The 18,842-nt window shown below is 34.6% G+C and overlaps 1 protein-coding gene across 1 annotated transcript in view; it reads right to left on the reverse strand.

The window, feature by feature from the left end:
• Positions 1-18,842, reverse strand: part of LOC129218177 (teneurin-m-like) — a 116,889-nt gene that overhangs the window by 51,007 nt on the left and 47,040 nt on the right. The window contains exons 4-5 of the mRNA XM_054852395.1: positions 11,446-11,586; positions 2,343-2,592 (exon numbers count right to left, since the gene is read on the reverse strand). Of these exons, the coding sequence (XP_054708370.1) occupies positions 2,343-2,592; positions 11,446-11,586 (391 nt within the window). The remainder of the gene's footprint in view (positions 1-2,342; positions 2,593-11,445; positions 11,587-18,842) is intronic.

The following is an 18,842-nucleotide window of genomic DNA, read 5'->3' on the forward strand; positions in this document are numbered from 1 at the left end:
TGCGATGGCATGAATCTCAAGCGTGACACTTTCTCAGATCCTTGCTCTTAATGTCTTACTGCCACGTGATTCCATGATCCAAAATGCCTATAAAACAGTACAATAATGGTTCAATGTGCGAATTATTTGCTAAGCTGTATAAACTTCATAAAAATCGTTATCGGCATTAGTAAAGATAAACAGACGCAAAACGCCAAGACCAGAGAAAATTTTATTAATTTATTTTTTTATTAGTAGCATCAACGAGAGCACGTGCTTGCGTTTTCTTTTAGTAGTTTCTGTTAAATATGATGGAGTAAACAGATTTTTTTTACTGAGAGGGGAAGGTGAATCAATTATAATATTTGCATGTACGTATATATGAACGCGCTGAAACTGATGATCCTGACTTAAAATCTACGGTTCTAGGTAGGAACCTTCTTCTCGGTGTTTGAGTCTTTGACACGAAGTGCCGTAAAGAATAAAGAGGATAGAATCCATGTCAATTCAACCAGTGCAAAACCTTTATGATCGTTCAATGTTTTTAATGTAATATATGTTAAAACTGATGAAAGGGTGTGATCAGGGTATATATTGGTTTTGTTCAAAAAAGTCCTGGGCCGAGATACATGCCACCAAAGATGGCGTTCGGACATTATTTCTCACTTTTTCGGCAAAGTCTTTAAAAGCTCTTTCTCTCAAAAACCGTACAACATATTTTTTTTCATTTAAAAAGTTTTTTTCTGTTTAAAAATGTATGAAACATTTTGAAATATTTGTTTTAGTTTTCTTCGACAGTTTTTTGGAAAAAAATAATAATTTTTTTCCCTTTCTATTTTTTTAAACTGTTTCTCACTACCACTAAGCACTACATTTTCTGAAAATGAGAACTTCCACTTTTTGGTCTAACATGTTTTAAAAACGTTTAAAAAAATTAGGGTTTTTCAGTAACTCATATGTAAAGTTAGATATCATATGTAAAGTTAGAATTGAAAATTCCAAATTTCGTTTAGCAATGAGAGGACAGAAAACACTTAATTTATTCAGTAAATTACCGCCCAATAGCCAGAGCTAAAGCAGAAATACATCGCCAGCTCAGTCATTTCCAGTCGAGGACTGCAGTTTCGTGCTTATTAGCACTCATCAGCCCGGCGTAGGAAAATGACTGAGTTGGAGATGCTATGCCGGGTTAATGAGTGCTAATAAGCACGAAACTGCAGTCCTCGGATGTAAATGACTGAGCTGGCGGTGTATTTCATGTATTTCTGCTTTAGCCCTGGCTATTGCGCCCTCCCCCCCCCGGTAATTTACTGAATATACCATGCCTTGCCTTCAATCCTCGAGTTGAACCGAACCATTGCTTCGTTCACTCGTCTGGTCTGCGCTAATTCTACATTAGCTACCAGTTTGTACGGCACTCTTGACTTCCTTAAGAGGTTTTCCATCTCCAATTTAGTCACTTTCCTATGCCGGGCTGATGAGTGCTAATAAGCACGAAACTGCAGTCCTCGGCCTGAAATGACTAAGCTGGCGGTGTGTTTCCTGTACTTTTAATTTAGTTCTGTAGCGAAATTTTCATTTTGAGTACACACTTGATGCAAGACATTGATTTTAGAGAGAAAAAAAATTGGCACTGTGTTAAACGAATCTCTTGGCACTTCGCTGAAAAGTTATGCGCCGATAAAGGTTACGCCCCTGCAAATCGGCTGGATGCTGCAATCTTGTTGCAATCTTGTTAAAAAAAAAAAAAAAAAAAATCTGATGAAGCGGCAACTGAAACTGAAAAGGGAATTATGTACCTAAAGTAAAAGTACGTTCTGCCTAATTGCTGCTAAATAAAATTTTGATTTTTCAATTCTGCCTGATATATTAAGTTTCTGAAAAAGTAGTACTCAGTCGTACTACTCAACAGTATATACTAACTATATATATATATATATTTCCAAAGACTGTGGGAAGAAAACTGAAACAACTATTTCAAAATGTTGGATGTCTGTTGAAACAGAAATAAAAATAAACGTTTCAATAAAAAAAAACTGCAAAAGAATATAATGTACTCTTTTTGAGACAAGGAACTTAAAGTTTTTGTCGAAAATCGTAAGTGAGAAATGATGCCCGAGCCGCCATGTTTGGCGGCTTGTATCTCGGCCCAGGAAATTTTTCAAACAAAAACTAACTTACTACTGATCTTACTTTTTCATCAGTTTTAACATACGTTACATTCAAAAAATTCGAAGACTATCAAGGTTGAATTGATGTTTATTCCACCATAGGAAAACGCAAGAATTGAAAGGTGCGATAGTTGATAAAAGTGTTTTGTCTGTCGAAGTGATATTGATGAAGAAATACTGTTCTGTACTTACTTCATTCTGAATACTGTGTATACTTGTCCATTAGGTGTTATTCTTCTAACTAGGTTGAAGTCTCCTACGTATACGCTTCCGTCCGGACCACTGGCTAAAGCAACAGGAGAGAGGAGTTTATTGTCTCTAGCCAGTCCATTGCAATCTGGGCATAAGAGAGGCCGCGGCTGTCCATTCCCCATAAGGATTGAAATGACTCTAGGTTGCTGCCGGAAGTAAATGGTCGCACCATCACCTTTTTGAAGAACACCTAAGAGAAACCACACTTTTTCCTTAATAGGCTTTCGAGAAATGTATTCAATTAATCCTTCATAAGCCTTAGATATAGAAAATAATAATATAAAAATTACAAACTCAGTTAGGAGTAGCATTTCAAAAGTAAAAGAAAAAATAATTTGCGTTGCTAAATTTTTCTGAAGAGGCAGAATTTATGTTTTCGTAGTAAATTTAGTACGAAGAACAGTGTTGTGGCAATTAATAGAAAAATTTATTTTTAGCATAAAACTCAATTTTATGCCAATTTTCTATGAATACATTTAAAGCTAATAATTGATTTACACAAGACATTTAAAACATTACAAACACGGTTTGGCATGGAATGTACTAGACTGGCACATATAATAGTTTTAGTTTCAACATCTCTTAATCATTGGTCAATAATATGTATGACTGAAACTTCTTTTAAATTGTCATTTTTTTTTCAAATAACGTTTTTCGTGTGAACACACGTCTTTCTTCGACTCTATTTAGTTTTACAATGATTTTAAATAGGAAAACCATTTTGGCACAAAGTAACCCATGCGCAAGGATAACATTGACCAAAATAAAAAACAATTAAAAAGGGAAATAGTTAATACTTGGAAAAAAATTTATCACTTGTCAAAAATTATACTAAGAGAATTCTACATGCACTGTAAAAAAATTCCGAAGCGTTACTGGTTATTTCCGTGGTACGTCTCGGGATTTCACACGTTTTAACCTATTTCCCTGTAAAAACAAGTATCTTCACAAAAAAGTTTCCTGAATCGCTGCAAGGTGCACGCGGGCAGACTTTTCACTGTTGTGGAAAATATTTTTAGCAACCAGTTTAAAGATTGAATGAACGTATTTATTAAGTGTATTGGCCTAAGGTTGCTTACGGTCTGTCCAGATTGACTAAGCTCCCAATGAGAGCGAAAAAGTCAGTGGATAGCTACAGCTTTGCAAGGCAGGCATTGTAGGCAAGAGATATATGCTTGGTTCCTTCTTGCATAGCCGTGGTCGCTCTGACTTTTATGGAGCCTTCTTGGTAAATCAGGAAGGTTTTAATCAATAACACTAAACCTACTTAATTTTTCTTGAAGGTTTTAGTGACATTACTGGCTCTATAACAGGGGAGATTTCGCACTTCTTCAGACAATTTCAAGTTTAATTTCAGAAAGGTTACTGACTTTTAGCAGAAAACGTTCCTGTTTTTTCCAAGATATGTTACTGGAAGAAATTGGGCACATCAGCTGCCTATTATTTTCCAGGAACGTTTCTGAATCGTTTTTACAGTGTGTGTAAAAAAAGTTTCCATAGCTTAAAAATAGTTACAAAATTCTTTAGAAAAGATGAAAAAAAGTTTCAAAATGTGGGCCAAAGTAGCCCGTGTTTACGGTACTACCAAAACTGCGCTCATTTCTGAGCTCATCCGGATTTGGCACCGAGATGTAGACATAAAGAAGACTTCTGCTATTTTGGTATCCAGCTTCCCTGCACGTATCAAAATGTTGCTTAGAAAAAAAATGATATTATACTAAATACTTAACTTCCAGTACCACGATTGTTAATTCCTCTCATTTGGAGCACTCCTGCCTGCACTCTAGATCAGTTACCTCATTCTTCGTCGCGACTCCACCCCACTTCGATCCGTACAATGCATCGGCTTTGCCTCTACTTCAATGTTGTAGCTCCGGCTTCACTCGAAGTGGCGGCGCGCCAAGTCCATCGAGTTGTGTTGTCTCTTACGGGCAAAGGGGAGTTTTTCTCCTGTTTGGCAACAGTTTTTTTTTTGATGCTACGGGGTCGCGTCGTGGAAGCGGGTCGGATCAGCATGGCGTGGGGAAATGGATGTGTTCTTTATGGTTCCCTTTTTTAATGAGTTTGGCCCTCTACTTTTGATGGCGAATGGTTGCGAGCCGTTGGCATCGACACAAGAATCGGGACCCAAAACTCCTTCGTAACATGATGTTCCTAAGTATCTTGTTTTTATTTTGTATTATATATAATTATAATCTGCGCTGCGATTGCTGCACATCCTTATAGGTAGTGAATGATGTACTTGATTGATATATATACAGTCATAGATCTTTATGAGTGATATTTTTTTCTTGTGCTTCGATGATGGAATTAAAAAAAGAAAGTTAATAAAAATAAATAGTATACCTGGAACTGATCATGGTTATTACTTTTGTGATGTATTCTTCACCGTTCATACCTATATTCTTGAACCTGGGTATCCCTGTACACCTAAGACGGAAGAATCACCCTTCGGTGCAACTATATAAAATAATTCAAGTCTGATATTTCATGTGCGTACAACATAATGTCTTAAACAAAATATTTCAGCTCCCGGAGAATGTATTGGAAGTGCCGAAAGGTGTCGAGCTATCAGAATTCCTTCCCCGCCTGCAGAATCACGATACCGGGGTTTCTCCAATTGATATCCATCAGATAAGCATGAATTATCTTAATACCTTTAACATTTTGAATAATGATTTTGGCACTTTACTCTAACGTACACACATTAAAAATTACCACAAGTTAGATTAAGAATAAAAAGTTTTATGATGAAAAAACACGATTTTTCTTTTTTCTGCTCCTTGAATCTAATAAATTTAGCACCTCTGTAAGTTTGAAGGCGAGCAAAAAATTAAAAGAAACGAACACTGTAAAACGATTCAGAAACGTTCCTGGAAAATTATGGCAGCTGATGTGCCCAATTTCTGCCAGTAACATACCTTACAAAAATCAGTAACATTTTCCTATAAAATTCAGTAACATTCCTGAAATTATCCTTTAAGCTTCCTGAAAAATTCAGAAATCTTCCCGATTACAGCCAGTCGTGTCTCTGGAACTTAAGAGAAAACTTAAGTAGTTATATTATAATAGCTTGGGACATTCTTGATTTATAAAGAAAGTGCCATAAGCAGTACTGCAAACATGGCCAAAGCCAAGCCAGAATTGCAAGCAAGTATCGAGCTGTGTACTTGCCTGCAATTCTTGCAAAGCAACGTCTTCCTTACCTATTTGCTCGCTTTGGGAGCTTATTCAGTAGCTTGGAGTGAAAAAAAATAATTTTTGAATTTCGAAACGCCTGGGGTCTCAAAAGTTGCCTTTTAGCATCAATGGGGTACCCTTAAAATATTGGCCTCCTAGGATAATATATCTTTAGGTTACAAAACTGCCTCAAAAAAGTCCAAAATTGCAAAAAATCGATCTTTTTTGAACTTTTTTAACAAAATTTAAAATATATAATTTTAAAAATGCTTAGAGGTGTAAATTTTAACTCCATGTAATGTTAATATCTCCTAGAAGTTTTATGTCGATAGAGTAATTTCTTAAACTTTTCTAAAAATCATAAAATAAACCAAAAATCGAATTTTTTCTTTCATTTTCACTCGGCCTTGCAGAACAAAAATAAGTCATGTGCACGCAATATAAATATTTTTAACACATTCTAAACTTATTTATCAGTTAAATACTTAATTTCTTATTCAGATAATTTATGCCTTTATATTCAAAAGCTTTTTCTATACATCTTTTTTGTGTTTTTATGCAATAATGGTACAATCCAATTAACAAGCCCCCAACAAGAAATGATTTTGTTTACCAGTTAAAGTTTTTTTATTATAAAAACATTTGTTATCGAATTTTCCATTAAGCGAGTCCGAATTAACTCGACTAAACTTCCTAACAGAGCAGCCTTCTTTTCACGGTGGAGAGAAAAAAAATGGATTTTCGAATTTCGAAACGTACAAGTGAACTTTCTTTGCAAATGAAAAAGTGCAAAAAGCATATTGCAACTGTTGTTGAATATTATTATACTCTGATACAAGAACCCGACTCAAAAAAACACAGGACATACAACGATTCCGCGCAGAGAAATTGAAACTAAAGAGTATAACATTATTAATTTCTAAACAAGTAATGAGCAATGAGCAGCCATTTGCCAATTTGATTGTGAGAGTACCAACAGCATTACTGGGCGCTTATTCCAAGCTCGAAATTCACCTTGCGAGATTAGTTCTGATCGTCTCACTAGATAGCGCTATAGGGAAAAAAGCGGTCTCGCAAAGAAATTCTCGCAAGTAGCTATTCCAATCGCCAAAAGAAGGGGGAAAGTGACTTTTCGGGCGCTTATTTGCGGAGCGAAATCTCGACTGCCCCAAAGTCGGTGAGATTGTGCGATTTTTGTAAAACAATTTTGGAGTATGTTTTTCTGAAAGGTATTGGCTGGAGGAAAACGAATTTGGATGTTGTCAATCCCGGAGATTTCGCAGGGAGCAAGGGGGGGGGGGTTAAACCTGCACTGGGGGGCAAGTGGTTTTCCGTTAAATTTTTGTGACACAAAAACGGGAGTTAGTTTTTCTGAAAGGTATTGGCAAGCAGAAAACAAATTAGAATAGTAGGAACCTTGAACATAGTAAAGGGGGGGGGGAGGAGGGAAAAGTGGTTGTCCGTGGAATTTTTGTGATAAAATTACGGCAGTTGGTTTTTCTGATAGGCATTGGCACGAGGAAAACGAATTAGGATGTGGCCAACCCCAAAAATGGTGCAGGGGTGGTGGGGGGGGGGGTTATAATTGCAAACCTAAAATAGGTATATATGCAACATTTTTCGCTTTACAACAAATTTTCAAAGCTTAAAATTCTTAATTCAACTAATAACAATATTATAATGCACAAACATCCGAATTAAATTGCAGACACGTGTTTCGGAGCTATTAAGAGCTCCCTTTTCAATGTAAAAAATGTTAGTTTGTGAATGAAAATGCATTCGGCTAAGGTTGATTATTTCCATTGATTCAATTTTCTTGTAACCAAACCCATCATTTAGGAAATAAGGTGAAGGGGGGGGGGAATCGGGGCACTCCAAATTTTCAAGAGATAATGCATTTGAAATAATTAAGAGGCTAGGAATTTCTTACTCTCCCTTATTTTTTTGGCCGCTCGACGGCCTGCACAAATGCGTCTAGGGCAAATTATATAAAAAGCGTTCACAATTTTTATTTGTCTTTTGTACATTATCCCATTTAAAATTTAGTTTTTTCACAAAAGTACTAGTTGTTTCTGAAAATCGTATGAATTTCAAGTTTACACAGAATATACAATCCCCCTTTTTTGCATTTTAGGGGGGGGGGACATCACAAATTAGCGCCCCGGGTGTCACCCATGCTGGGTTCGTCACTGACGAAGGTAGTTTTTTTTTTCTGTCTTCTTTTGCTATAAAAACCCCCTCACCCCTTTTTTCCCTTTATTTGTTTCCTACTGTCATTATTCAATTTCAATTGAATTCAATTTGTAAGAAAATTTATTTTTCTTTATTGAAATTTGGTATTGATTAACTACTTACAAAACAGTACAAAGGCTGGTAATTTCTGGGGAATTGTTTCCAAAATTTGATTCTCCATTTCGCCGACATCAAAATTAGCAATATTATACTACTGTATTCGGTTATACTGTAAGCATTTGTAAATTGGCTGCAATATAATATGATGCATTTTAAGGAAAAGAGAATGCTTCAAAATGTTCCTTTTTTCTTTTCTTCTTCAATTTAGAATCTTTCCTTTGGGTTGAATTTTAAAGTTCTTTATCAGCTGAAGTGAAACTATGATTGAAAAATTTGTTCCCTTTACGAATATTTTTCGATATACATTTACAGAAGCAGAGTATTTATTTATTTTAAACTTCTCTTGTAACCAAGATTGCTGTTTTAAATTTTTAATCTTGAAAATAAAGATGGAATTATGTAATCATAGGTACAAGTTGCTTGTTTTGAAAAAGGAGATCTAGAATAGTACTGATTTGAAGATATCTTAAGAATGGGTTTTGGAAAACGATACCTAGAAAAAATGGAATTTGAAAACCGGAATATTGAAGAAATAATACTTTTTATTTAGCATATGTTCATTAAATTACAATTTTAAAGGAGAAGAGAAAAAACTAAGTCTTTGAAACTGAGATTGTTGTTATAATTGCAACTGAGCGGGGGGAGGTTTGGTTTTTACATTACTAATCCTAATATGGAAGATTATATACTCTGTTATGACTGCTCCCATCCCCAAAAGCTCAATTAGCACAACAAACCTTTTACATTTTGTAGGGGTGCCCCTCTCCCAAAATATCGCGTAGACTCCCCCTACAAAAGCAGGAACCCCCTAAATAAAAATTATCCCTCAACCCCCCTGTTATATAGTAAATCACCAAAATTTACGGTTAATTTTTATCTTATTTATGTATTGGCTGTGTTCCCCTCTCCGATTTTTGTTTTAGACACTCTAATATTGAAATATGCATAAAATGTGACTTACATTTTGCCATTTGACTATGCTTTTTGCACCGGAGCCCTCGGCCCATTTTTTCTTGGTGTATTAGTTTGTAAAATTCTCGGAGGATTAATTTTTAAGAACATCTGGATTTGCTTCAAGAAAATCTAAAGTTATTTCGGTGTGACTCTTTGTAACGTAAAACGTATTCTTTGAAGAGTAGCCATTAGCGTGCGAGTCGGAAAAGTTCTCGCATTTCCGTGCAAGAATTAAACAAAACAAAACTAGCTGCGCTGAAAGAATATTGGTTAGAAGAAGTCACGTGTACCTCCTGGCCGCCCAAAACGAATGGAAATCTCATCGCCTCTTCGAAAGACAGCTGTGAGCTGTTTAGAATTTAACGTTGCGAGATTTTTTTGACAACATCGATCACGTGACGAGAAATCTCGAACTCGAAATGAGAATAGTTTGGAATGACCACCCTGGTGTGACAGGAGGTGTGATTCTACGTTTAAAGTTAAAACTAAACTAACCCATTCAATAGGCTGATTTTGTCTGCTGTATGCAAATAAACTTACTTTGATTGAAGCATTTGATGTAACATTTGAATGGAAAACCGAAATAGCCCAGAAGTCTTTTTAGAAATTATCAGAAACGATATCAATACCAGCGAAAATTTACCACTAGTGAAGTTAAAAATATATTCTTAGAGAACGGACGTTCAACTTTGAATAGAACAGATCTTAGCTCACATGAGCAATATATTCGTATGAAATTTGCCAAGATGTTTCATCTGGAGTATTTTGCTTAAAGGGTACTTTGCTTAAAGAGCAATATACAGTGTATACACATCGCGACCACGCATTCTCACTCTGATTCTCTGAAATGTACAATTTTAATAGACGGCCGCCAATCGTTATCTACCTGGAATGTACTACAGGACGAAGCTTTTTGGTAGCCAGAATACTTGAGCAACTTCCGGATGGAACATCTTGGAAAATGTCATACAAATGTATAGTTGATGGGAGCGAAGATCTATTCCTGTCAAAGTAGATGGGGCATTTTCAAAAGAATATATTTTTTAACTCCACCAATGGCTGATGTTTGCAGGTTTTGATATCTTTCCTGTTAGTCACTAAAAATATTTGCGGGCCCGTTCGTTGTTCTGTTCAAATTTTGCATTAAATGTCTCAATTAATGAACATCCATTTGCATACTGCAGACGAAATCTACCACTGTATTTGTTTGTTTAGTTTTAACTATAGACGACGAATGCCTCCTCCTGTCGCACTAGTATTGGTGTTGGTTCCGTCGCAACCGTTTAACCAATAACAACCAAGTTGTCAAGAGGCTTTTCATCAGCTGTTAGGAAATTAATAATGTATAATTTCATCTTCTCGAAGCAGAATTTATGTATATCCTGTGTTATTTGAAAAAGGTTCTTGTATTAATGATATTTGATAGGAGTTGTAATACAATGTTTTTTGCTCTTTTTCATTTGCCTAGAGAATCACTTGTACGTTTCGAAATTCGGAAATTCATTTTTTTTCAATCTACCCTAAAAAAAAGCGACTCTGATCGCAAGTAGAGTAGATTTAATACGAACTCATGTAATGGATAATTCGGTAACAAAGATTTGATAATCTAAACATTTTGATTGGTAAAAAAAAACTTAATTTTTCTTGTTGAGTGCTTGTTAGTTGTGTGCACTTGATTTACTTTTGTGCTGCTAGGTCATGTGAAAATGGAAGAAAATGTCGATTTTTGTTTTATTTTGTGGCTTTTAGAAAATTTAAAGAAATTACTCTATCGACCTAAAACGTTTAGGAGATAATAACCTTACATATAGTTAAAATTTGAATTTCTAAGCATTTTCAAAATTACATATTTTAAATTTCATTAAAAAAAAAGTTCAAAAAAGATCGATTTTTTGCAATTTTGGATACTTTTGGGGCATTTTGGAACCTAAAGATTTTATGTTAGGAGGTTAATATTTTAAGGGTATCCTATTGATTCTAAAAGGCAACTTTTAAGACCCCAGGCGGTGCGAAATACGAAAATTTATTTTTTTTTCACTCCACCTTATTAGTCAGCGTGAACGGGCCGTAATCGAATTGATGCCGATACACTTTATAAACACTCAGTCAGTCTTTAAACCGGTAGCTAAAAATATTTTTCACAACAATGAGAAATCTGCATTCGCGTAACTTATAGCAATTCAGGAAACTTTTTAACAATGATACTTGATTTTTACAGGAAGTTGATAAGAACCATTGAAATCCTGAAACGTTACACGGAAATACTCAGTAACGTTTCGGAATTTTTTGACAGTGAAATGAAATAAAAAAAAAAGCTTGAAGTGCACATTCCCATGTTCCAAACTAATTTTGTCCAAATTCCATTAAAATCGATCAAACGTTCCTGCTATGCCCGTGTACATCTCCATAAATCTTAGTTGTGTTTAATTTATCTGTTCATTATATTCACTTAAAATCGATGTGTATGAGCCCCTCAATCAAAACACCATGAGTAAACAACCAAAAGTTTTACTTTCGCCGATGCACAATCAAAGAAATATCAAAAATCAAAACTTACCCTCATGGAAATTATATCTGTGATGAACATCTAAATTCCACGATCCTAACTCAGAAATATCCATATCATACCCTCGAAGTGTAGTAGCTTGTACAGTCCATACCACACGTTCACAAGTGCTGTATTTGTACCCCACATAAACTATGATAAAAAGCAATTAAAATTTTCAGAGTACTCATTTCACACAATAAAATTTTAAGTTTAAATTATTTAAAACAAAAATAAAATATCAGAATTTAAAAAAAAAATCCATTTTTTGAAAATGTAAGCTAATTTAATGTTTATTTTATTTTATTTTAGTTTAGTTTTTTAATACATAAGATGGCATGTACTTCCATAAGTAATTTCAATGTATCAAAACGAAAACAAATCTTGCAACTTGGAAAGCAAACAATTGAAAATACCATACGATTACAACAAAGCAAACTACATAGTTAAATTGTTATAAAAACAAATCGTTAGGAGCTCAAATATCATTTTTATAACAAAGTATACGAAACGTACTGGTGCTTGAGTGCTAAGATTACTTTATGCGATACATGAGTATAGTCTACGGTACACAGCAATAAAAGAAGTTCATTACTACTTATAAATGCGTAAGGATATGAAAGTAGAGCAGTTGAAAGCAAAATAATATTTCAGCTATAGCATATTATTTATATACAGCGTGTCCCCATTTAACATGTTTGCCATCTATTTTTACAACCGGTAGTTCTACATACGTACATCCAATTGCAAAAATGGTGTAAATAGGTGTAGAGCAAGATATGAAAAGTTTGAAAAAAAAAAAAGCAGTGCACTGTCAAAAATGAAACGCTCAATTTTGACGATTCGGCAATCCTCGAGCACTATTTCGTTATTTTCGACGATCCTTTCGTCACCAAATCATGTGATATTTGACGAAACCAGAAATCTCAAATTTTTCACGAAATTATTTCGTCCCGATTTCGTCACATTGCAGTGCATTCTGGGAGTTTTCGTTTCAATCTTGTACTTGCTCGTTAAATTATCTTATCTCAATTATTCTAAAGGATTCATAAAAAAGGTTAGTATTTATTGAAATTTGTATGTGCAATGTGCCTTCTTTTATGTATTGTTACATTTTTGTATAGTGTTGTGTTTATAGCTGTATTTAAAGCACATTAAAATTGAAAACGAACGGTTCGATTAGGTTTAGAATTCTGTGTGTTAACTTTGAGTCACCTCCACGTTAGGCTCAGCTAGCGTTGTTTTTTTTATTTAAAAGAAAATGTTGGTTCGTTGACATTTGTTTCCAAAAGCGTACTTCCTTTATTTCGTTAAAAAAATTACAAACATGACTAAAGAGTTTGTACGAATTTAAACTTACAAAAAAAAAAAAAAAAAACCCTCCACCGTAGCTTAACTAACACAGATGATAAACACAGCGCTTTTATAAAAGGTATAGAACTTTGAAGCTTTTAATTTCAACATGGAATATATTACATGGTTATGTGTTTTCATTCTTCTCCATGAATTTTACAAAAATAATTCTGTTAAACGAAGTGTATTTTTTAGTTTAATAGTTCAAATTTGTTTCATTCTGCATTTTTATTTTCTTAAACAAATACTATATACCAATCCCCCAATATGCTTACCAGCTTACCCCACGTTGTTTATATAATCTCTTTCCCTGCGGCAGATGTTTCTAGCAATAAGTGCTTATGTTCATTATTTGTGAAGCCTTTTTTTTACTTGCATAAAACATGAAGTAAAGTAAATATTAATTTAATAAAATCATTTTAAGATAGAGAAAATATTATTTTCCATAAAAAAGTCTTTGTGCTTTATATTTCAGCAGAATATTTTCAATATTTTTTCAATTTTTTCGCAAATTAAAATAAATTATTGAAGTGAAGTTTTAATGTTTAACCTCGATTTAAAAAGAAAAAAAGAAAAGATAGTATAGCATGTTAAAAATTGTGGCTCTCCTCTGATATGCCCCCCTCTTGGCGAGATTTTAATTTTTCGCTCGATACGAATATCGCCAATAAGGCGATAACTTGGCAACTCTGGTTTTGCAACTTGAACGCTGGAAAGTAGTTTCTCTAAGTCTGTTTTTGCACGTGTATGTGTTTTAGGAGGTAGGTGCTCATATGTTTCGCTCTTAGGGAGATTTTAAGTTGAATACTCTAAAATAAAGTTTCAATTCAAACTTTATTTTAGAGTATTCTTTTTCTTGTTGTTTTTTAATGTTAATTTAGTTGAATTTTCTATTTTAATTATGAGTTCGGTTTGTGATGTTGTCCAAATGTATCAATTGAAATTTTTGAATGAATCTTCTTTTTCGTCAGGTCGTCCAACGTTTGGACGTACCGGAGTCCTAAATAGATTTTTTATATTTAAACTAATTGAAAATAAAGAGGTTAGGTAAGTGAACATATTTTGAATTATTGTGTTTTTAGTGTGTTCCTGGTAGTTTGTATTTTGGTCTGGTTGGCATTTTTGTAGTACAAAAATGGTGTTAATTTCACATAAAATCTGTGACTTTATTGTATACTGAACGGAGGAGATCTGTGACTTATATCCGACTGTGATGTATATTAAAAGTCGGAGGGATAACGGACCGAGCGGCAGCGAGGTCCTGGCGAGCCCGAGGTGTCATAGTACTTTCGTAATGAGACCGAGGCAGGGCCGGCGAGCCGAGGTCTCATTACGAAAGTACTATGAGACCGAGGGCTCGTATCCCGGAGAAACAACGGAAAAAAATTAATGCATTAATTTCATTAAATAATTAATGACATAATTTGAATTTTTCCTGTTGGCGCTAAAAAAGCATCGCTAAGAACGATGTATGACATATGACGTCATACAGTTTTCTTGGCGACGCTTTTTTGGCGCCAACAGGAAAAAGTCGCCAAGAGGGGGGTATATCAGATTTGTTCCAAAATTGTAATAACAATAATAAGCATTTTTTGTTGTTTATCTTCCCACTTCATGCACTAAATTTATAAATTTTTCTATGTCAATTTGTGTTACATGATTTGTCATAATTATGAATTTTTCCATTATACATAGTTTCTACAGCTAAAATAAATGCAGCATTAATTTTATTGCCATATTTGCCGCCTCAAGATATTGTCAACAAAAAGTGAGAAATCCCGGTCTACATTAAATCAGACTAAGAAGCATTTTATAGATGAACTTCCAATAAATCCACATCTTTCAGTTGGAGTTGTGATTTTGCTGCAAAATTTACCCGAACTTCAATTGAAAAATTGAAAGGATAATGAAAATATATGAAAAATTAAAAGGATAATGAAAATATATGTTAGGCTTTATATATGTAACAAGCTTTGCTCAACACACTAGTCCCTATTTTCATTATATACCTTTGAAAAAAAATCCATTGATATCAGTCAATTAGTTCTCAAGACACAAACAAACAAGAAAATGCACTTTGTTATTGGGTTTCCCCTATCTTTGGCAGCTCTTCTCCCTTGGCGTTTTTTTTTTATTTACTGCGTGAAAATTGCATATTTTGAAAATCAAACATGCTTAGTTAAAAGGTGATACTGCCTTCGTCTCCGTCCCAAACTAGTAAGTAGAGCTACGTTTGAATATTTTTGTACTAGTGATTGATTTTGATGATTTTATGATTTTGTTCGAATATTTTTTAAAGATTTCAAGGTACTATACTATCAATTAACAACTTTACTTGGCAAGCATTCTCTCTTAAAATCATTACCAGCTGAGTTAAAAAAATCCGAAGTACAAACGCCCTTAAGCTACGCCCCATTTTGTAAGTACTACTCTACCCGCAGTATAGCAGAAAAATCATTTTTTTTTTCTACTAAATCCCTATCCATCAGTTAGAAAGTAGCTTTATGTAATTACTAGTTAACTTAAGAAATGGAGCGTGGCTTCGAGTGTTGGAGCCCTGGGTTTTTGACTCGAACTTGATAGTAGTTTAAGGAGGTAAAGCTAGGTAAGTAAATGTTGTTTATTGATATAACATAGCACAATAAAATCTCTGAAAAAAGTGCAAATAAAATCATAATCACCAGTTTCAGTACTGCTTAATTCATAAGTACTTTATTGGAACTAATTTGGGTAGGGGGGGAGGGTACTTCAGAAAACATTCGTGAAGAAAACGGAACACGAAAATCGGAAAAAAAACCAGTGTATTTTGGCTATCGGTTAAAATAAAAAAAAAATTAAAAAAAATAATCACAGATCAACAATTTTCGCACTTTTGATTTTTTTTATAGCTCAAAAAAATGAAAATTCACGACTTGATGTGCAAAAGAATTAACTCGTTTAATGGCTAAATAATGCTGATTCTCGATAAATTGAAGAAACTCTAATTCTAGAATATTATTCAGAAATTAATTTCAGAAACTAACTGAGAGTCTAGCTGCCTAAATAAAAATTTTGTTCATCCGCTGTAAAAATTACTCATTCTTGCAATCTGCTTGAAAAAAAGCTGTCAGCATCGAAATAATCATATATTTTGAAAAATATGAAAATTAAATCGGATGCTTTTCAAAGTCACAAGCGAATCGTAGCTTTTTAACTTAAGGAAAAAAAAAACTCAGATTTTGAAAGAAATCGTGAAAACATGTTTTATTTCAGAAATAAACTGCTGAATTTAATCGTAAAATTTTCCTCGAAATAGAAGAAAGATCCATGTGCATGAGGGCATACACCCATGGACTTAAACCTTTACTTATTATGTATATATTCCCTTTTTAAAACTTTTTTAGGATGGATCCAACATCACGAAGATAATCGGAACAAGGACAGACGAAGACTTTTTCATAATTATAACAATATGCTAAATGTTCGTATATTATACATTGATTTCATGTTACACATGTTTGGAAATAAAAATAAAAACTTAGGGGTAAAAAGCAAAGGTATATTTTTATAATTATTTAACAAACATTACACTAAATTAATTTTGCCAAAATATTTGTTTCACATCTGCATTTTTTTAAGATTTATATTTTCAAATACCTTTTTCAATTTTGGCAGAGAATTGTTTTCAAAGTATGAAGTATGAATTGCATGCAATAATAAAGTTCCTGTATTAAACATAAATTTGGCCAAATAAACATTCTCCATACAAGCAAAATTAATAAAACAAATAATTAATTGAAAAAAGAAAAAGGTAAGCTTTTTCTTAAAATTATCTAATTTTATTTTTTGTATCTAATTTTAGAACAAATATGTACTAACTTAAAGTTGTCCATTTTATTGTACTTTTTCTTTGAAATTTGTGGTATACGTTGGATACAATTCTTTTTTTTTTCTGGAATTTTTTTCATGCGATGCAATGAAGAAGAAACTTCTCAGCAATTTTCTCCCGAGCATATAACGATCTAACTGTGCATAGAAGTGGAACATGATTTTTTTTTTCCAGAACCCAATGTCTGCTGAGGAAGTAGCACTTTTATATTCGAAGTAGGAGCAGGGCGATGTAGGAATTTCTCCATCGTGATGCATCGCCATCCTTACATCGCGATGTAGTGATGTAGTTCAAACAGTTTGAAATATTCTTTCCGCTTGCACCACCCTCCCCAATTAGGGGAGTTTTCCTTACAAAAATCCAGGCTTTTGTCAGATCTTTTTCTAATTCGGCACATAGGTTCTTTAATCACATGGGGTAGTACCCCATATGAATACTACCCCATCCATGGGAAACTATCCTATGTGGATTTCCAGCATCAAAGGATATCTGAGCCGAATCTGGAAAAGAGCCGACGAAAACTGGATTTTTATGAGGAAAACTCCTATAGGGTTTGCCACACATAGCGGGACGAAAACTACACTATGAGAATTCCGAAACATCAAAAGACAAATGTACCAAATTTGGAACAGATCAGACAAAAACTGGGTTCTTATAAGACCTCCCCCCCCCCACACACACTTGGTTTCCCACTCCATAGCGGGACGAAAACTGGAATTCCCGAGTGTCAAAGGACATCTGTGACAGCTTTGGAAAAGACATGATAAAACTGGTTTTTTGTAAGAAAACCCCTCATTTGGTGGTTGTCCCCCATAGCGGGGCGAAAACTACCCTATGAGAATTCCTGAGCATCAATGAACGAACCTCTATGCCAAATTTTGGAAAGATCCGAAAAAAAAATGAATTTTTTTTCAAGGAAAACCCCCATCGGGGTTGCCCCCCCCACCCATACAGTGACGAAAGCTAACCTCCTTGAATTCCTGAGCATCAAACCTCTATGGCAAATTTAGAAAAGATCGGACAAAAACTTTTTTTATATAAGGAGAACCCCAATGCGGGGTTGCTCCCCCCCCCCCATCATGGAGGGATGAAAACTACCATGTGTGAATTCCCGAGCATCAGAGGACCTCTGTTCTAAATTTGGAAAAGATATGATAAAAACTGTTTTTTTTTTACAAGAACCCTTCCCGTATGGGGGTTGCCCCCCCCCATAGGGGAAAGAAAACCACCCTATGAGAATTCCTGAGCATCAAATAACGAAACTCTGCCAAATTCGGAAATATCCAACAAAAACTGGATTTTTTGCAGGAAAACTACTATAGGGGTTGCCCCCCCCCCATAGAAGGCCGAAAACTACCCTGCGTGAATCCCCGTGCATCAAAGAGCCTATGTGTCAAATTTTGGAAAGATCCGACAAAAATTGGATTTTTTCCAGAAACCTCCCTCTCCCCCCCTTATAAAGTGATGAAAACTACCCTGCGTGATTCTTGAGCATCTAAGAACCTCTGTGGTAAATTTAAAAAAGATGGGACAAAAACTTTTTAATACGGAAAACCCCCAATGCGGGGTTGTCTGTCCCCCCCCCCCGCCCCCCATAGAGGGACATAAACGACCTTGTGTGAATTCCCGAGTCTCCAATAACGAACTTCTGTGCCAAATTTGGAAAATATCCGACAAAAATTAGATTGTTTGAAGGAAAACCCCCATTTTGGGGGGTTTAATTAGGTACCATGTTGAGTTTAATCTGCAATGATTTGTTTTACCTTTTTTAAAAAAGTTGTTTGTTTGCATTTTTACATAAATAAAAATTTGCTTGACATATTTTATGTGCCTCTTTTTTTAACAATTGCTTGTCTTTTTTTTGATGGGGGGGGGTAGCTGCATGCCCGTTGTTTCGATTTTTTCCCAAATATGACAAAAAGTCTGTACTCAATTAAAATTTTACAGAAAACGAACTAAAACAACGGCCAGTCATGTGTAAAAACATGAATGTTCAAAAATCAAGACAGGAGGGGGGGGGGGGGGTCAATTGACCCCCTGACCCCGTAAATGACCGGCCTGTGAAAGTGACTATACGCAATAAAGTGGGAAACTACGGTGGTAAGATTCTGAAGTTAGGATTTGATCACACGCACGCAAATCTTATAAAATACAGTCGAACCTCGTTATAACGAACTTAAAGGGACCA

The sequence above is a fragment of the Uloborus diversus genome, chromosome 3 (genome assembly GCF_026930045.1).
Source record: "Uloborus diversus isolate 005 chromosome 3, Udiv.v.3.1, whole genome shotgun sequence".
In the NCBI taxonomy this organism is placed as follows: domain Eukaryota; kingdom Metazoa; phylum Arthropoda; class Arachnida; order Araneae; family Uloboridae; genus Uloborus; species Uloborus diversus.